The following is a 21430-nucleotide window of genomic DNA, read 5'->3' on the forward strand; positions in this document are numbered from 1 at the left end:
AATAAATTACAACAAAACTTTGACTCGTCTTCTTTTTGTTGACTTACTTGCCATACATACAAACAAACATTTCTCCTTCTCTCTTTGACACTAGGCAAAACGCATGCACATATTTGAATAAAAAAACAACTATATGCATATATATATATGAATTTTTATGTATATGTATACGCATAGGCTTACTGATTATAGTTTTGCGTCACTGTAATGGGTTCCTCGAAGAAAATGGATCACAATTCGGGAATGAAAGAACGTCAGAAACCTGTTCGACAAAACGCCTCAACAAAAAAGCATCTCGACCCTTCTTCAGTGAAAGCCGGGAAAGACCGCCACACGAAGATCGACGGCCGAGACTGCAGGATCCGCCTCCCGGCGGCATGCGCGGCGCGTGTGTTTCAGCTCACTCGTGAGCTGGGTCACAAAACTGAAGGCCAGACCATCGCGTGGCTGCTAGAGCACGCCGGGGCAGCGATAGGGAACGATGGCGATACCAACGCAAAAAATGCTTCTAGTCCGGTTCCTCATGACATAGACAGTAGTTTGGTTGGCATCGATTTGGTTAAGAACGAGTACAGTGGGCTTCCGAGGGTTCAGCAGGCGCCGGCGTTCGAGATTGATCATCTTTTGACCAACTTTGATTTGGACTTTCCGGGCAATGAGATGGGGATTCTGCAACCACTGTTGATGGCCGAGGAGACGGAGGAGGAGACTGGTGAGAAGATGGCGAATATGTAAAGAGGCCACAGAGAAGAAATAATGTTCGAAACTTTAGAGGTGTTTTTTCTTAGGGAAATCTGAACAATCATTTTGTTATGTGGGATGATGGCATAATTGGCCTTTTTACTTTGTTTTTGAGAAGTAATATTTTTCAATTATTTAGCTTTTTCCTTGCTCAAAATCTACTGACATTATACTCTTTCTTAATCAATAATTAACATTGAATCGAACCAACCACACCAGTAATTCACTCAAAGTTTAGTATGACACTATCAAATCGTGTTCACTGGATAAAATCTCTCTATAAATTATATTATTTACACAAACATAATTCTTCCATTAGATTCCATTTCATTTTGTGGTTTAAAAGCTGAAGTTGCATTGGAAATTCTGAAACAGTATTGGGACATGTAGAATAATTAATATTTTTACCCTGAATTTTGGCTATTATCAAATCATATTATTTTTATTAGAAAAATTAATTAAAAATAAAAAATTATATTTTTTGTATTAATTCTTTAAAAATTAATTCAAAACTAATGATTTTTTAAAAATAATTCAAAAATTAAAATCAAAATAAAATTAAAATTAAAACATTAACATTAAGAAAAAGTTAAATCTTTGAAAAGATCTTAGTATTAGTGCAAAGTTAAAATAATTTAATATATAAAAATTCAAAGTTAAATGAAACTAAAACCTAAATATCAACAAAAATATACATTCAAATTCAAATAAAATTATGTATATCTTCTTTCTTTTACAAAAAAAAAAAATTATAACAAATGAAACCATTGGAGTCGTGCAACTCAATACCCAACATGAAGGAATTGTTTCATTTTAATTTATAACAAAAATAAATAGGTTGCTAATATGAGTTTATTGAATTAATTAAGATTTTATTTATATTTAATTTGTTTATTTTATTCATATTTGATTTTTTTTAATATTTAGAGTTAATTTTAAAGATTTAATTAGAGTTTGAATGAATTTTATTGAATTTCTTAAGATTTGAATTATTTTTATAAAAATTAATAAAAAAATAGGTTTTTTTTTTATTTTAGATTGTTTTTTTAATAAAAAAAATGTATAATTAGGTAGTAATCAAAGTTCAAGGGCAAAAATGTTAATTATTCTACACATGGGATTGTCGTGGCAATGCCACATCAGCGTTTAAACAGAAAAATAGAATGAAAGCTAACATAAGGACTATGTTTCTGTAAATTAAAAAGTTCAGGAGGAGTTTTTAACCATCTGTATATTTTACAGAGCACAATGTGGTAGTGTTATAAGTTCGGGGGACAAAAATACTAATTATTTTTTTTAAGAAAAATTAGAATAAATAGCATTTTTGCCCCCCGGACTATGACCTCTATATGAAAGTGCCCCCGAATGATTCGCGATATTTTAAATTCCCCCCAAACTTTTAACGTTAGTAATTTATGGGCATTCTGTTAGTTTTTTTACAATTTATGATGATGTGTCATAACACATAAGATATGCTGCATGATATGGCAATATATGGGCTGATGTGGTAATATAGAGGATTATTTGGCATTACACGTCATTACTGCCATTGAAACTACCATGAGAACAACGAAGGAAGGTAGTAAGACTCTAAGGGGTTTTCGTGGATTGATCTGATTAGTTTGGGGGCAATTTTAGGGCTTTTTTTTGGAGAGTGAAGAAAAATGAATCCGAAAGAGTGAATCTGAAGCCAAAGGATTGAATCTGAAGTTGAAGGATTGAATCTGAAGCCTCTGTCGACGGTGATGGGGAAGAAGAAAACCAGAGCGTTAAGAAAAAAAAAATGACACCCAAAGGAGTGTAGGAATGAGAACGAGATTCCCTTTTACGGTGAGTATTTAATGTTTACTTTTTATTCTTTTTGATTTTGTATTGGGTCAGTTTTTGGGATGGAGAGGAAATAATGAATATTGCAAAGCTTTGTCCTCACAAAATGAGGTTTTTTTTGTTGTACAAAATGGGTTTGGTCAAAGGAATCTTAGATAGTGTTTTTGGAGTTTTCCGTAGTGGTTTGTTATGTCGATTGGGGTGTGTGGGGTGCGTGGGGTCTGTTGTGTATTGGTGCGTGTGTGTGTTTTAGTTTGCTTGATAACAAGTACTAAAAGTAGGTTTGAAAGCATATTTTGGGACCACCCAAACTTTAGTTATTCAGTAATTGTCACATTAAATGTCTTTTATTTATCTAAAATTGTCACATTAAATGTTGTTGTATTTTGCAGACCCAAATTCAGGAATCTTCACTCTAAAGGTAGCATGTAGGTAATATTCCAACCTACCTTGGTGGGGTTACTAATTTAATACATTTCCAAGATGTGGATAACATGAGTATGTTTGAGCTATATGGGATTGCTAGAGATTTAGGTTTCACAAATCCAGAGGAGATTGCTTTTTATTTTAAGTGGGAAGGTAGTGTGTTAATGGAATGTGTAACTAGTGATGTAGTTTTACTTGAGAAGATTGGGGATTGTGTGAAGAGATGCAATGTTGTGGAATATTTTTTTTGTCAACAAGAAGTGACTGAAACTCAAGCTTCAGTAGTAACTGGTGTGAATGAGGATGTTGAAATTGATTTAGGTGCTCAAAATGATGCTAGAAATGGGGTGAATGATTATGTTGAAACTGTTTTAGGTGCTGAAAATGATACTCGGGTTAATGTGATTGGAGATGTTGAAACAAATTTAGGTGAGGAAATAACAACACAATCTGATGGGGCTATATTGAATGAAGATGCATGTGGAAGTAAGCCTGGTTTGGGAGATGTAAGTGGGCCTGATTTGGATGAGGATGTCACTGAATCTGGGCCTGTTTTGGATGAGGATAAGACTGAACATGGGCCTATTTTGGATGAGGATGTGACCAAATTTGGGCCTGTTTTGGATGAGAAAAATGCGATTGAAAATGAATACTCAAGTGAAGACAACGATTATGATGTAGATCCAAAGTATGCACAAAGTGAAGATGACTTAGATGTGGGGGAGACAGCTGAAAACCACTTGAAAGGATTAGGGAAAAAGCCTATATACATTGACATAGGAGATGTGGGTATACAAGATTCTGACAGTAACTTTGTTCCACAAGATAGTTCAAGTGAGGATGAAGATGAGAATGATGAGGAGATTGAGGGGATCCACAAACCAAAAAAAATGTACAAAAAAACCAAGCTGCCAGAGCTTCCTCAGTTTAGGGCTTCAATTGACATGGAAAAACCAGTGTTCAAGCTCGGGTTATCATTTCCAAATGGGGCAGTTTTTAAGCAAGCAATTAAGGAGTATGCAATCCAAAATGGAAAGGACATTTTTTTAAAGAAGAATGACCCTCATAGGATTAGGGCTCAATGTAAAGGTGTTGGCTGTTCATGGGTTTGTTTTGCATCGAAGATTGATGACACCACCACATTTGTCATCAAAACTTATAATGATGAACACAAATGTACTAGAAAGAATACAAATAGATTTGCAACTTCTAGATGGTTGAGTCGGAAGTACATGAATGAGTTCAAGATGAATGACAAGTGGGGAATCTCTTCTTTCATGCACAAGGTTAGTAAGGACAATGTCATTGAGATTACACGGGACAAAGCTTATAGAGCTCGGCTGATGGCAACTAGAGCAATTGAAGGGAGCTATGAAGAGCAGTATGCTTCTCTTTGGGATTATGCAGAGGAGATTAAGTGGACCAATAAGGGTTCAACTATTGAGTTTTTGACAGAAGTTGGTGAGAATGGTAAGCCACGTTTCAAGAAGATGTATATTTGCTATGCTGGATTAAAAGCATGTTTCAATGAGGGTTGTAGACCTTTAATTGGATTGGATGGCTGCCACATTAAAGGGTGTACATCCAGGACAACTTTTAACAGCAGTTGGAATAGATGGGAATAACCAAATGTATCCTATAGCATTTGCTGTTGTTGAGATAGAAAATAAGGATTCATGGAGCTGGTTTCTGGACCTATTGAATGTGGACTTCAAAATTGAAAACTCAAACCATTGGAGCTTTATTGCAGACAAGAAAAAAGGTTTAGAGCAAGCCTTGAAGGGTTTGTGGGATGAGGGTGTACCTGAGGCCGAGCACAGGCATTGTGCAAGGCATCTAGAGAAGAATTTCAGCAAAATTTTCAGGGATAAAACCTTGAAAGACCTTTTATGGAAAGCTGCAAGAGAGGTAACTATTAGGAGATTCGAAGCTGTGATGTTGGAGATCAAATCAATTAATGAGGAAGCATACAACTGGTTATTGGCTGCAGGTCCACATCATTGGAGTAGATCACACTTTAGGACTCAACCTAAGTGTGATATACTTGTAAATAACATGTGTGAGGGATTCAATGGTACAAAGTCAATATTGGCAGCCAGAGATAGACCAATATTGTCGATGTTGGAGCGTATTAGGATGTACATGATGCAAAGGCTCACTAAAAATAGGCATTCCGTTATAATGTGGGAGTCTAGCATTGCACTAAGGGTCGCAACTGTTCTTGAAAAGAACAAGGTAGAAGCTGGAAGTCACATTCCCACCAAAGGGAGTGAATTTATGTACCAGGTGATGAACATGTACGGGGGCATGTACTCTGCCGATTTAGCAAATTGGGTCTGCTCTTGTAGAAGATGGGAACTCACTGGTATTCCATGTAGCCATGCTGTTGCTGCTATTTTGCATAAAAGAGAGGATCCAGTGACATATGTCTCCAAATGGTATACCAAGGAATATTATATGAAGGCATACTCTCAGCAAATTTTTCCAATTAGGAATCAAGATGAGTGGCCTAGAAGTGGCAAGGTTGGAATGATTTAGCCAATTGGGAAGACTCAACCTGCTAGGCCTAAGAAAAGCAGAAGAGTTGAACTTGATGAGTTTGCTCCACCAACAGCCAAGAAATTGAAACGAAGATATGTGAGAATGAGATGTTCTGGCTGTGGTGCAATGGGCCACAACTTCAAAACTTGTGTTAGAAACAACCTCAATTCGGTAAGTTACTATTGTATTATTTGCATCTGGTTTGAAGGATAATGTTTGCTTGTTTTTTTATTGATAAAAAAGATTTGTTTTGGCAGGGAAAAGACAACCCCCCAGCTGATCCTGGTACTTATGCTAGAAATAGCAGTCAGCCAGAAAATGCTTCTGTGAGTTCAGCAACAAATCTAAGTGCTCTACAAGGAATAATGCCACCATCTCAAGTATCTCCTAATAACTTCAAATAATGCTCACTGATTTCTGTTATCTGGGTTTTATCATTTAAGCTACCTGATTCGTCTATCTTATTTTGTAGCAAGTTCCATTCAACCCACCCTGGCAAGGTAGCACCACAGTTGCAACAAGGACCAAACATATTTAGTCAAGGCGGTATCTGATTTTTTGATTGACAAGCAGTGTATTGGATAAGTTTGGAGCTGAAAGTCAATTGCTATGTCTGCTTTTGTCTCTGTTTTTTTATTAGTCCCATGCTCACTGAATACCATTTCAATGTATTTGAGCAAGGTTGTAAATTTGTTTTAGGATCACTAATGTACTTGAGCAAGGTTGTAAATCACCAATGTACTTGAGCAAGGTTGTATATCTGATTTAGGATCACGTTTTGTACACCAGATACTAGTTTACTGAATGAAAATGTTGGCTCACTTTTTATATTATTTTTCTGGTGTATTATGCTATTGGAAACCTTTTTTCAATCAAATTTCATTACAATTAAGCAACTATATATGCTACTAGATATCTCAGAATCAATAAAAATACATCACAAATATATATGCTGCCAAATACATAAGATCCAATCAAATACATATACCGTAAATGATGTTTTGCTTCATTTCTTCAACACAGTTACATTTTTTTCAGTTAAAGCAACAACACAACAATTACATTTTATCATAATGCCAAGTACAAAACAAAAGATAAAAGTACAACAAAAATACAGAGACCAGTTTTGACATCCTCCATCAACATAAAAAAATTTCCAACTTGCTCATCTCTTTTCTCAACAAAAATCTGTTGTTGCAAAAGATTGTCTTCGATCTCCTCTACTCTTTTAAACAACTCATTATCACAATTATGTCTTTCACCACTAGGAGGGTCTATCCAATGAATAAAGCCACAACCATCTCTCTCATTTCTCTGTAAATAAAATACAGAGTTAGAGGAGTTTAAGCCATTCATAATCAAGAAAAATAATTGAAACAACAAACCTTGTATCTTGGGCAGCCATAAAATCTTCTCTCGGAATTGTATACAGTCCACGTTATGCCTAGTATGGCCTCACATCCACAACGACAAAGAGGGGGACTTCCTTGAACTTCTCCATACCTTTTTCCCCTAGAATATGCCATTTATGATGCTTGATGAACACAAGTGCAGAAGGGATAATTAAACCTAGGGTTTGAAGAGAAAAAAATCGTGAAGAAGAGGGAAGAGGAAAGAAAATAATGGTAGGCTTAGGTGTATTAATTTTACTTTCAATTTTTCAACCACTATACACGTATTATGCCACATCACCAAGTAAACGGCATAACTGAATGGAATGCAACGGAATGCCCATAAATTACTAATGTAGAAAGTTCGGGGGGAATTTAAAACATCGCGAATCATTTGAGGGGCACTTTCATACAGAGGTCATAGTTCGGGGGGCAAAAATGCTATTTATTCAAAAAATTAATGACTTTTTCATAAATTTTGTATAAAATGTCTTATAATCTAGATATAGGTGTTGAGGTGGTATCTTAAGATTTTTAGGTTTCACATTAGGGTTTTTTTTTTAGCTACAGCCCTCATTCTTTACATTTTGTAACACTTAGGTCCTGAAAGTTGATTTTGTATTAGTTAGGTCCCTATTCTTTTCAAATCATATCATTTAGGTTCCTAAATGCTATTTTTATTTCTTTTTTTCTTTCAAAATACATAAATAAAATATAAAAAATGGTGAATTAATCTTAAAAAAATTGGACTACTTAATTTATAATAATACCAAACATGATATTAAAAAAATATATATTTTCATGACATTTTAAAAATATTTAATGGTTTTATATGCACATAAATAACTTTATATACACTATTATTATGTTTTAAAAAGAATGTATGAAATAAAAAATAATAAACATAATAAAAAATAATAATATCAAGATAATTGAGATAACATAGTTATTAATATTAATTATAAAACAACGATGTAGGTAAGAATATAATTTTTAATAAAACATTAATTTAATTTTGAAAAATATTAAATATTTTAAAAAATGCATGAAAATATTTTTTTGTCATGTCATATTTGTTATTGTCATAAATTAAATGTCGAAATATTTTAAGAATGATTCACCATTTATTCTATATTCTTTTATGTATTCTCAAAGAAAAAAAATAAACAAAAATAACATTTAGGGACCTAACTGATACAAAATCAATTTGTGGGACCTAAGTGTTACAAAGTGTAAATAATGAGAATCGCAGCTGAAAATAACCCTTTACATTATGTTGATTTTTTAAAATCTATTCTTTAAAGAAATTTTGTACTTATTTTATATTTATAAAATATCTAATTACATGTACCATAAATAGTTATTTTTAAAAGGGTGGTATTACGAAGGGTAAATACTATTTTGTACCTGTGATTTTCAAATATTACCTATTGGATTATATGTTTTGTTAAATGACAATTTGCACCATTCGTTTTGCAAAATTGAACAAAATATTTTTTGGTCAAACTTTTTTTTAAATACGACCAAAATATCCTCATATTTTATTAATTAATGATTTAAATATATAAAGAAATATATTTAATAATAAATATAATTGTTAACATATTTTTAAATTGATTTAAAATTTTAATAAAATAAAAAACCCATTATAACCAAAAGTTAAAGCAAACTTCATAAACCAATAAACTACACTAGCTAAAAAATTGAATCCTAAATCGAATCCCTAATGTTTCTTCACGTACTATACCAACCAATCGAACACTAAATCCCCAGAATTTGATAAACTGTTCACATTCTTCAAGAAAAAAATCTATTCCAAATTTACATACAATATTCAACTCAAATTCATTACAGATTTACAAACAATTTTTTAAAACAAAACCAAGAATAGAACAATCTCAGGCAGATTAAGAAACATTCAAACATCGCCAGATCAAAAAAAAAAAAATTCTGAGAAAAGAGAAGAAAAAAACTCAGGCAGATTTGAACATCAAACCCGCTCATCAACATCCTCCATCATTGTTCAGAAACCCAAATCAGTGTTGCCCATCTCATCTTTCGTTTGCCTAGCCCCGTTCGAGCTCCGTCGACGTTTTTCCTAGCCCGTCACAAGCTCTGCTCTGAGCGCTTTTCTGAGAGCCGATCTTTGCCTAGCCGACGTTTTATACGTCTCGTCATCCTGTTCTTCAATTTTTTACTTTTGACGTTTTATTCACCCACCCTAGAGAAGTAGAATAATCAGTATAATCAGAATATACAATTGCCAAAAATTGAGAGAAATGGATCTCACTTTCTACACAAAGACAAAGGAAACAAGTAAGAAAAGGAAAAAGAAAGACAAAGACCCATGAAGATGTAGAAGAACAGATGACCCCAGAGGCAAGCACAGGCGACGACAATGGGCAAGCACAGGCGCTCGGCTGAGTGGAAGGAAACGATGCTGGGGATCGGTCTGGGGGCTCGACGACGACACAGACCCAGAACTGGAACGACGCGTCGTCAACAGAGGTGTCGATGAGAGCTTCCAAACTGCAGGGTTTGCATGTGTCATCGACAGAGGTGGTTGGTGTTGCGTATGTAGTCAACGGGAGGTGGTTTCTTGCAAGTCACCTGGAAAATCAAAGAAGAAGAAGAAGATGTCGGAAGGAGAGGAGAGGACGGAGAGAAAAGAATAAATTAATGCTTTTTTACTTTCTTTTTAAAAAGAATCTATTTTAAAATAAATTCTATATATTATCTATTTTAAAATTTATTTTTAATTATTTAATTAACTCTTAACTTATTAAAATTAGGGATATTTTGGTTATATTTAAAAATACGTTTCACTAAAATCTCATCGAAGGTATTTTTTGTTTCATTTTGTAAAATATAGAGTCTAAATTGTTATTTAACAAAATATATAATCCAATCGGTAATTTTTGTAAAACACTGAGTCCAAATGATATTTATCATATTATTAATAATAATTAATTAAAAGAATTAAGGGAAAATTACATTTTATACGATAATTTAAAAAAAAATTGTTTTATACGGAAAATGATATAAATTACAAAATTACGGCCTTTTCCGTGTACGAAATATTTTGTTATCTTTAGTTGATATTCTTCTGTGCACTATACCTGTAGATTTAAGTCAACATTTTGCTTTAGTCAAATTAACATTTTATACATACATATATATATAAATATATTTATTGTCAAATTGCATGATATTCTACATTTATTTATTTAATATTTTTTGTCAAATCATTCTTTTTATTGAGAAAAGTAAAATCAATATAAAAGTTTCAAAATTATTTATTGTTTTATTTAATTTATATATTTTCGATATACATTTACAACATTAATTAGACACATCATCTTATATTAATAAAGACAAAATTTTAAGATATGCCTTCAATTGTAAAAAAATGAAATGGTTTTGTACTTATTTGATGATGTCATGAACTTTTGTAACATATATTAATAGTAGCAAAAGAAATAGTAATTAAAAATATTATATATTTATTAAAAGCATAGCTAGTCAAATCTCAATACAGAATGTTAAACAAAAATCATAATCTAGTCCAAGTTTTAAGCTTTGTTAGAAAAATATTTTTTAAAGTTAAGAAATTAATTTTGTAAATCTTTGTAACAATCATGTTAAATAAATTTATATATATTTTTTGTAAATGTTAGTTACAAAAATAAACTTTTTGGTTGTGAAATTAATTTTGTAAACTGTTGTCACAAAAATGTAAAATTTATTTTAAAAAATATTGTATTTCACCACTCTGTAACCGCATTTTTCATATAAATATATATTTAATAAAGTGTTTTATAAATAATGAATAACTTAAATTTGTATTTTTAAGTTGTATAGCATAAATATGATGGTTCATGTAATTTTTTGATACAATATTGAAAAGTATAATATTTTTATGTATATTTTGTTTATGATTTCTTAAATATAAAATATTTTCGTAAATGTTATTTACAAAAATATCTTTCTTAGTTGTAAAACTAGATTTGTAAACTATTGTTACAAAAATAAAAAATTTAGATACGTATTTGTTTGTAAGTTTTATCTACAAAAAAACAAAAAAAATCTACAATTCTATAACTGATTTTGTAAATATTATTTACAAACACGTAACAGATACTTACAAGCTTGTAACAGATATTTACTAGTTTGTAAACGTTGATCACAAAAAATTGTATTTTACAGCTTTTATTTATGATTTTGCCACTCCATATTTACAATTTTGCCATTCCGTGTTTTTATCCAAAAATTCTGTATTTTTGTAATGCACCGTATTTTTCAGATTTTTTTTAACTTTTAGTGTATTTTTGTAGATTTCCCAAGAATTAATGGCAGAATTTTTTATTTCAATTTATAAAATAAGGATTCTTTCCTTGTAATACCAGATAGAAATGGTACCTCTTTGACTCAATCCTTTTCTCCTTTACTCTGAGAGTGCGAATGAGTAACAATCGGCACTCAAAGAACAAAAAAAGAAAAATAAATCATATTCTCATCTAGGTAGAAATATATCTATATGTAAGGCTATGTCTACAGGTGATAAGGTGGGATCTAGAGCTGTAAATGTGGGCCGCCCGGCCCACATTTTTCGTGCCTCCGGTAAATTCGTGCCCGTGCTCGTGCCGGCCCATATTCAATTCGTGCCGTGCTCGTGCCGGCCCATTTTTGAAAGAGTAGGCCCAGCACGGCCCATGGGCCCGGCCCATGTCGTGCCGTGCTCATGCTCGTGCCGGGCCCAAGTCGGGCCGGCCCACTTTCCTTATTCGGGCCGGCCCACTTTTAGGCCCACTTTCTATATTCGGGCCCAAATTTGGGCCCACTTTTAGGCCCACTTTTTTTTTGCCAAAAAATGTGAGGATGGAGAATTGAACCCTCCACCTCCTCTTTCACCATCAATGGACTTACCACCAAACCAAATACATTTCTTTGTTTAAATTATAATTTTAGATATTTTTATATACTTTTTAACAATATTTTACACAAAATTATATCAAAGATAATTATTAGAATTTTAATACCTCCTAATAAATGCTAAAAATTTATCTAACAAATATTAAAATAAATTAATATAATTATAAAAATATAAACATTGAAAAAAATAAGACATATATTATCATTTTAATTTATTAATTATTGACAAATAAAAATTTATTATGATTATTAATGTCAAAATATCGAGTTTTTTATCGTGTCGTGCTTTCGGGCTAGTTTGTTCGTGCTTTCGTGTCGTGCCTTCGGGCTTGTCGTGCCATGCCGTGCTAAGCCCGTGTCGTGCCGTGCCTGGCCCGAGCCCATATTTTTTCGTGCCATGCCTGGCCCAAGCCCATATTTTTTCGTGTCGTGTCGTGCTCGTGCCTCCCGGGCTCGTGCCGGTTTCGTGCCGTGCTCAAAAGCCCGGCCCGTATTTACAGCTCTAGTGGGATCTTTAGTTTTTTGTTCATTCTACATCATCAATTACTCTTTCAAAGAATTTTCATATCGATTTTGTATTTATAAAAAATACCTAATTACCTATACTATATATAGTTCTGTATTAACGGATGACATTATTCATAATTAATTAAAAAATTAATGATTAATTAATTATCTAAAAAAGTAATCAATACTTATCTAAATGGTGAGACCTAAAAAAAGTAAAGTAACGCCAGACTCTAAAATGATTTTAAATCACTTTATCTATTTTAATTTTTTTTATATATTTTTTTTTCATTCTTCTTTTAAAAATTTAGGATAAAAAAACAAAAACATCTACCTAATTTAAAAACAAAAATTAAAAAGATGTAAAAAGAATTTTTTTTATTTTTCTTTTAAAAATTTATGATTATTAATTAGCATTTTTTTTATCTTTCTTTTAAATTTGTTTTTTTTATTCTTCTTTTAAAAAATTTATGATTAAAAAAACAAAAATATCTAAGTAAGTTTGAGAGCCCAAGAAAGTAATTTGACACTCTAAACTTGCTCTATCTATTTTTTTTTTTTTTTATTCTTCATTTGAAATTTTATGATAAAAAAACAAAAATATCTATTATATTTTTTTTAAAAAAAATAAAGAAACTTAAAGAGAATTTTTTTATTCTTCTTTTGAAAATTTATGATAAAAAAAACAAAAATATCTATGTAATTTGAAATGTATGATTATTAATTAATATTTTTTAATTCTTCTTTTTGACATTTATGATTATTAATTAATAATTAAAGAAAAATGGCCCAAGGAGGTGATGCATTATAAAATTGCTTTAAGTCACTCTATCTATTTTGTTATTTTTTGACGTGACACTTTAAAATTGCTCTAATTGTCCGTGTTTTCACCACCCGACACGTGTCAATTAGGAGTAATTAGCGACAAGTCATGAAGTTCTCAGAGTGTGAACTCTTCTAGGAAATCCAGTTTGGCCAAGTCGTAGATGTCCCCAAGTGAGGCCATGCCCCGAGGTCTGCCCTCGAGGTGAGGATGTCTCAAGGTGAGGCCACGTCCCGAGCCAATCTCCTAGTCGAATGTCTCCATGTGAGGCCACGCCCCTAGGCCTGTCCTCGAGGCGAGGATGTCTCAAGGTGAGGCCACGTCCTGAGATGCTTTCTTCACTCGCCCATCTCTCAAGTCCAGGATTTTGGTCCTCGGACCTGGAGTTGATACCAGGTGTTAGTCACTACGAGTATGGGCCACCAGATGATCAATTGACAACTTTTGGTGAGCCTCGATTAGTGTTGTTGAGTTTGTACCCTCAACAATCAACATTTCCCACAACGTCGCCTGAGAGTTTGGTGCTTTCATTGAGAGTTTGAAGAAAGCTTGAAGAACATAGTCACGGTGACCACTCGGAGAAACGTAGCAGACGATGCAACTCCTCCTACCGAAGTTGAGGGAGGAGAAACCAACCTTCCACCACTGCAGGACCTCCCTGAGATGGTGGAGGACTACGACGAAAAATGTTGAATATGACAGCATGGATGACGAGTATTATGAGGAGGAATACCCTCAACCCATGGACGCAGAGGAAAACCAATTAGAGCACGTAGCGAAAACTTGTGCATGGTAGGCCTGTTGTTGTTTTATTTTTATGAAACAACACAACAACAATATGCAAAAAATTTCAATAATCATATAAACAATTTATATGACAAAGAAAACAATCAAGAAACATTATCATACAATACTATTAATCATGCAACCAATATATATATATATAAATATACAATATATTTATATATACAACATATAAACACAAAATATCAAGTGTATATTGTGATTAATACCATGAGTGAGTGGTGATATATATGTGATGCACGATCCGAGACGATCCTAGGGTGTAGTTTAGCTAGAAAGTCACAACGGGGTCAAATACCCAGCTCGGGAGAAACCTAGGGGTATTTTGGGAATGTAATATGTGTTCGGGATTTATTGAGTAACAGGTAGTAATTTAGTAATTATTTGGACATGTCGGGATTAAATGAGGATTTATAGGAACACTTGAGGAATTAGCGGGATTTGGAAAATGACAAAATTGCCCTTAATGATACTTAAGGACTTAGATAACTTAAGGGGAATTTTAGACTTTTGCTAAGGTTGAATATACATTCAGATGGTTTGAGAAACCACTAGACTTAAGTGAAGGATAAACATCAACTCTCTCTCTCCCTCCTTCGGTTCTCCCTTTCTCTTCCTTGGTGTTTGAAGGTTTGGATCAATTGGAGGATTCTAGGCTTAGTTCTCAGAGAAATTGGAAGCTGGTTGTGGTTGGAATTAGCTCAAGGGTAAAGATATCAGCAAGGTAAGGAATTTCAGCCATTGAAACTGTTAAATTTTATTGAATTATGTTAGAGTTATAAGCTTGCATGAAAATTGGTATTAAGTATGATCTTGGATGTTTGCTGAGTATATGGGGTTGTTTATGGACTTGTTCTATTGTCTAGGGTGTGTGAATAAGGAATCCAAGCTTAATTATGGGTTTAATTGATGTTTAAAGTATGTGATTGGGGTTTAGGCTTGAGGAAAATGTAAAAAATAGCTTGATGTTCTGGGTTTAGGGGCTCAGGCCGCGTCCCTGTTCTTCAGTCGCCGCGACCCATGTGTGTTGAAGAGGCTGGAAAGACCCTATTAGCCTAGGCGTGCCGCGACTCAGGGTTTGGAGCGTTGCGACCCGTGTCCCTCAGCAAAGAGGCATTTTGCCTCTGACTTGAGCGCGTCGTGGCCCTTAAGGGGTTGGGTCTCGGCTCAAATGCGAGATATTGGCTGTTTGAAGGTTTTTTCAGAAACCCTAATGTTAAGGCTCGGGAAGGATTTTACCACCCAATTTGGTAGAATCCAAGGTCCCAGAGGCTAGAATTATATTTCAAAGTTATTTATTGGATTAGAACTTGATGAATGGCTATTATGAATATGTTGTGACTAGGTTTTCAACGAGGCTTGGGTTAGAGGGCTGTGCTCAGATAGCTTGGGACACAGGTAAGAAAACTATTGTACCCATAGAGCAGGGCGTGGCCCTATTGTTTGTATTGCAGGGCGTGGGCCTATTTATTGAATCGCAGGGCGTAGCCCTATTGTTTATGTTTACTATATGTTTAAATATCTATTGATATTATGCTATGTAATGCCTATTTGTGAGTGAACGGCGAAGGCTGGGAACGACAAAGGCTGAGAACGGCAAGGGGCCGGGATCGGCGTTGAGCACGTGGAGTGTAGGTTGTTAGGGCGAGACCCTCCTAGGATGTTGGAGACATCATCTCGGTGAAGACCGCGAACCTAGGGCCTGGTTAAGCACCTGGGACGGCATGGCCGCTATGTATTTAGCCTGTTGGCTTGTTTGTTATATGTTGTTAATAGATATGGATATGTTAACTATTTTGTGTTGAGTTTTCTTCCTGAGCTTTGACTCACGGGTGCTGTATGGTGCAGGTAAGGGCAAGGGAAAGGTCGACCAACCATGAGTATGGAGAGCGTGGAGCAACGGGTACATGTTCGGCCTGCCTGGCCACCACGACCAAGGTTATTTTTGGATGATGTAATGTATTTGGTTGATTTGTCGCTTAGGTTGACCATAAATGTATTTTGAGATGTAAAGTATTTTCTTAACAGTATTTTGGGATCCCAAATTTATAACTCTTTACGTTTTCAATGAATGACCACATTTTTATATCAAATGCCTTTAAACGACTTTTATTACAGTTTAGCTGCACTTTTAACTTAAAATCTCGATTAGCGAGCTAATGGCACGTTTTTAACTCACTTAGTAACGAATCTAAGGAAGTAGGGTGTTACAACTTGGTATCAGAGCGAGCCAAGGTTTATGGTTTGTGGAGATTGAATGAACATGTACGCTCGCTGCCAGTGACAAGTTCAACTCAGGGTTGGTTGGTAATTATTGAATTATATGCTTGATTGTTTGTCAAAGTGCCCTGCTTGCCTGAATATTTTATATAGAGCATGATGGATGAGTTGATATATGCATGATGCTAGGGCATGGCCCCCTTTTTTGTTGTATGCTATTTGTGATATGTGAATTTGCTGGTTGTGATTGGTTGATGAGTTTGGGAGGTGGTTTTGGATGTTGTTATTATGCCTGATGTTGACGCGATTTTTCACCAACAGTGAATTATATGAATGACTAGGATGGATTAGTACTTAATGGTAAACCGTAATAAGAAAATGATAATACTCAAGGATGCTGGCGATCAATTCTCAAGAGAAGAAAAATGATCACTTCTTTTTTAAGTGGTTCGGAGGTTAAAATCCCCCTAGTCCACGAGTCAATATTATTACTGTTTCTCTCTCTTGCTATTTTTACAGAGTATTTGCCTTGCAAGAAGAATCCAGCCCTTTGCAGTACCCAGGGTTTTGGTATTTATAGGAGAATGATCTCTGAGTAGGCCTTGGGGTCATCCCGTGATCTTTTCATCCTTCACGCCATCTCTGTGACACTGATGAATAATATCTAAACCTTACATTGAAGTGTGGTATAATCAGTAGGTAAAAATGGATGATGGGCCACATGGCCTAAATCAGGTGTGGGATGTCTGATCACACACATTTATATTGCGTATCCAGGAATTCGGGAATAAAACAGACACGTGATGTCTGTTATATGCACGTTTATATTGCGTGGTTGACTTTGTAAAGATCCTGGGGTATGTGCAGGTCTCTGATGTACCACGAGCTTAATGTAGTGCTAGCTCGTGCCTTTTGATGTCATGTTTACACAATGGTTCCAATTGATAATAAGCTAAACGATCCATCAATTCGAGCTATTCGTCTAGGGGATCGTTCCAGGTTTCCCTGAATGAATGGTGAACATGTGGCGTACTGCTTATCGTTTTTTATTAGTTCGCTTCTCCCGAGCTGCCTCAACAAGGTAAGTGCTGATACTCAGGGCATACATTTTCCCCCCGAGCCCCTGCTCGTGATCTATGACGTCACTTTTGACTTTCACGGTGGGGGCTTTTAAACTTCCTTTTCGATTAACTGAACCCTATTCATTACTTGAGTATCGGACACGTGGAACGCCGTGATTGGCGTCTGTTCGGGTTTCGAGGATCGTATTAAATGGCCTGACCACCTTTTTTCCGTCATTTCATCTCTCGAGTTATGACCCTCGTATCTCGCATTAATTTGATTGGACGGTCCTCGTTTCCTCATGCCTCTTACATATAAATAAGGTTGGCAGTTTTCAGTACTTATCACCCTTCATTCGAAATTTTCCTTTATTTTCTCTCTTTTGAAATCTAAAAAACTCTTCTTCTTCTTCTACTTATAATCCCAGAAATCCCCATACTCTTGCCACAAAAACCTTTCAGAAGTCAAGCCTTAAGGATTCCTCCAAGACTCCTACTTCTACACTGCCAGCAACCTTCGCTCGGAAAATATATTGTAAGTTTCCTACTCGTTGTATGTTTTGATTTCCCTTTTTCTTTGTTATGCAAACATACATCTCATAGTCGTAAACAATAGGTTGTATCTGACTGGCTTTAGGAGCATGCATATTGAGTAGACCCAAAACATGTCTAGGATTGTGATGTTCACAACTAGGTAATTTCTGGGTAATTTAGGAAATACCTATTCAGGATATGGAAGATGAGAGGATTTTAGTGTGTAAAATCGGGTAGCTTAGGGGTCACGCTTCCTAGGTGGTTTTCCTCTCAAAACCTCTCCCCCAAGGCAAGTAATAATCTGACCTTCCTGACACAAGGATCCCTGAATATTAGGGATCCGTTGGAAACTTGGGCGCGTAGCCACAGCAGCGCATGTCTTCACACCACGGGCTGAGATTACCTCAGCTCGTGCATGAAAAATCCATATTCTTCTCGCTATGTTTATCCTTTCATAGCTTTAAGGTCACTTACTAAGTATTTCATCGTTCTTGTTTGCTAGGCGATCAGATGGGGCCCAAAAGGAGTGTGTCTAAGAAAAGTGCGGTCGACTCGTCGTCCCAGCATCCAGCAGAGGGAAGGAGGTCGCGGTGGAGTCTCCTATCCCCTAGTTCGGTCCCACAGTGGAGAAGGAGATCGAAGTGGGACCTGATGCTTTCTTTGAGGCGGAGAGGATATCCTCGAAGATCACAACCCAAGGGAGGGTCAATAAGATAATGTTGTCCCATAACATCGAGGTTGGGACCGACGTCCTTATTGCCCGACCTCCCTTTGAGGGTGAGAGGAGCTACACACCCCTCGATGAAGACTTCGCGGCCTGGAGCGATGAGCATCTCAGGGCCGGGGCCTTCCTCCCCCTAGATCAGTACTTTGCCGACTTTCACAATTACATGAAGTTGGCACCATTTCAACTTCCTCCGAATTCCTATCGTCTGTTGGCGGGGCTGAGGTATCTTTTTCTGAAGCACAAGTGGGAGGTCCATACCCCAGAAGACATCCTCTACTTCTTCTCCCTCAAGGCCAGCCCAGATCAAAGGGGACGAGGTGATGGGTTCTACTACCTGACCTGCTTCCCAAACTCAGCTGCAGTTATCAAACTTCCTAGCCATCCCAACGACTTCAAAGATCAATTATTTATGTCGAATGGGTTTGGCAACTGCAAGTACCATTACTTCAACCGTCCTCGTAAGCTTCCTTTCTATCTCCAGCTCGCGTAATTATTATTACCTTTTCTTTCTATCTTTCCGTGTGTATATTGATTGGAGCATCATTATATAGCCATTTTCACGAGGACGACCAGATCTGTGACCCTTGGGGGTCAGTACGATACCCTAGCGGGTCTCCTGCCCAGTGAGAAGGATTACCGCAAGCTCGTGTCTGATGACACAATGTTGGCATGTAAGTTAATCTCTACAGGCCAAATTCTGGCCCTAAGGAGGACGCAGGCCAATCATCCAGTAGCCCGCGTGTTGGCGCCTATTCTCTAGGGCGATGCCGCGGCCGATGGTGGCGACGAGCAGGAAGAGGAGGTCGAGGTGCTGCTCGTGCGGAAGAGACGAGCTCCAGAGGCTACTCGGGACCCAGATTTGGACCAAGCTCAGTCAGGGGCAGCAACCGGCCCCTCCAGCCAAGGTAACCCATACCCCTTTCGGGACCTAGATAGGGCAGTCGCAAACCTTAGGCTAGTTAGGTTTAACCCAAACCAGCTCGTGCATCGCCACCAAAATGACCCAGACCGTAACATAACCTTGCTCCAATGCATACATCAATTAGTAATGCGCATGACATGGGCCGCCCTAGGGGTACTGTAGTAGTGGACAACACTTTGTCTTTTAGGTCGGCCTTTTTTGAGGAGTATGGGACCAACCTTAGGTCGTGGCCCTCCCTTCTCGAGGGGATAGTCGCTCCTGGACTTAGGCAATACGTGGAGGAATCCAGTCCCGAGGTAGAGCCTAACCTGGAACCTCCCCTAATCCAAGAAGTGGTGGATTTAGACTTTCCTTCCCTTGTAGCCGCTCCGAGGCCGGAGGTCGTGGAAATAGACTCTTCCTCTAGCTCGGAGGGTAGGATTTTTGCTACTTCGTATGCATTTATTATTATTATTATTTATTTATTTGTTGAAGAACGTATATGCATTCTTAACGCATTTCCCATTCTTTTTTCAGGCTAGGAGATGGCATAGAGAGGGGAACCTGACATCCGCTTGATGTTCCAAGAAGGGAGATCCAGCGAGGGTCCCCTTGTCAAGGGGCTTCAGCCTACTTCAAAGAAAACGCCTCCCCCGGCTACGATTGCCTCCCAATCCCCGGCTAAGGGGAAAGGCTTGGGCTCAGGAGCTCCGCCCGCCGCAGCCCCGGAGAAAAGAGGTTCGACTGCGCCCCTTCCTCGCTTTCCTCCACCTCCTGCTCGGGAACCGGTAGCACCGGTTGGTCCCCAAGCTCCAATGGTCCCTGTCGCCACTGTTCGCATCCCCGTCAACCCCCAGGATCTGGAGCTGATTCCAGACACTTTTTGGGGGACCGTCTATGACACGACGAACTACTCGGTGGAGCATTTTTACAAGGCCAAGCCCAACGACCTGAGGGTGATTGAGGAGAGAAGCCCGAAGAATGTCATGGATTCTGCCTTGGGGATGAACCTCACAATAAGCATTTTCCTTGACCGTAATTGTATTATATGTTTTTTTATTTTTCTAGTATGTGCCTAACTGTTTCTTTGCTTTTTGTAGGCGGTCTTGGCTCAACACCGCAGCATATCTCGGGGCCAGGGCTAGGAATGCAGAACTCAAGGCCGAGCTGACTGCGGCCCAAGCTGCTCTCGCCGCCTCTCAGCAGAGCAAACAGAACGCCAAGGCTGCTTTGGCAGTGGCCCAGGCGAGTGAACAGGCAGCGAAGGCTGCCTTAACCACTGCTTGAGAAGGCGAGCAGGCGGCGAAGGCGGCCTCGGTAGTCCTTCAGGCCAAGCTCGAGGGGGCCAAGGAAAAACTGCTGGAGGTCGAGGCATCCATTCTAGAGGAGGAGAAGGCATCGAAGTCCTCCATGGAGAGTATGTTGTACCACTGCTGGGCCTTCAACCAGGACGACAACTTCTCCTTCATGGCCTCCGACGCATGGGGGCACTACCTTGAGAAGTTCAAAGTTTGACTGCAGGCGCCGACTGAGATCGAGGAGACTTCTGTTGTGGGCGAGCATGAGACTGAGGAGGTGACGTCCTCAGAGCGGCCTGGGGGAGCCTAGAATTTTTTGTATTTTTACTTTTATTTACTTTTGTTTGTAAATACCGAGCACGAGGTTATTCCCCTCGAGACAATTTATATATATATTAATTTTAGTTATTTAAAGTTTTACTTGTTCTTCAATCTTTTTCTCATATTTTATGACGTGTTCAGTAGAAACTTAGTTCGCGTTAGTTTTATCGACACCTCGTGTTTTTTAGAAAAAACACTGGTTAATCAATTCAACCAACTTCTAAGTTTTGGAACCTAGTCGTGTCCAAGATACTTAATTTTAAAAACTTAGTTCACGTTAGTTTTATCAACACCTCGTGTTTTTTAGAAAAAACACTGGTTAATCAATTTAACCAACTTCTAAGTTTTGGAACCTGGTCGTGTCCAGGATACTTAA

The 21430-nt window shown here is 36.9% G+C and overlaps 3 protein-coding genes and 1 long non-coding RNA gene across 4 annotated transcripts; 2 read left to right on the top strand and 2 right to left on the bottom strand.

The window, feature by feature from the left end:
* Positions 1-207: 207 nt before the first annotated feature.
* On the top strand, positions 208-735 carry LOC133792254 (transcription factor TCP8-like). Its single transcript, XM_062230162.1, has one exon. It carries the CDS (start codon positions 208-210, stop codon positions 733-735), a length of 528 nt encoding a protein of 175 aa, XP_062086146.1.
* A 3888-nt stretch (positions 736-4623) lies between these two features.
* On the top strand, positions 4624-6073 carry LOC133792255 (uncharacterized). Its single transcript, XM_062230163.1, has 4 exons — positions 4624-5432; positions 5559-5706; positions 5793-5915; positions 6008-6073. The coding sequence occupies exons 1-4, from the start codon at positions 4624-4626 to the stop codon at positions 6071-6073; spliced, it is 1146 nt and encodes a 381-aa protein (XP_062086147.1).
* Positions 6074-6603: 530 nt separating this feature from the next.
* On the bottom strand, positions 6604-7061 carry LOC133792256 (uncharacterized). The gene is made up of 2 exons (XM_062230165.1): positions 6921-7061; positions 6604-6849 (listed from the first exon to the last, which is right to left on the bottom strand). Exons 1-2 carry the CDS (start codon positions 7059-7061, stop codon positions 6604-6606), a joined length of 387 nt encoding a protein of 128 aa, XP_062086149.1.
* Positions 7062-8719: 1658 nt separating this feature from the next.
* On the bottom strand, positions 8720-9710 carry LOC133788683 (uncharacterized). The gene is made up of 2 exons (XR_009873340.1): positions 9272-9710; positions 8720-9147 (listed from the first exon to the last, which is right to left on the bottom strand). It is a non-coding gene; the product is annotated as an uncharacterized LOC133788683 (long non-coding RNA).
* Between the last annotated feature and the right edge of the window lie 11720 nt (positions 9711-21430).

This window comes from Humulus lupulus, chromosome 7, assembly GCF_963169125.1.
Source record: "Humulus lupulus chromosome 7, drHumLupu1.1, whole genome shotgun sequence".
Taxonomy (NCBI): domain Eukaryota; kingdom Viridiplantae; phylum Streptophyta; class Magnoliopsida; order Rosales; family Cannabaceae; genus Humulus; species Humulus lupulus.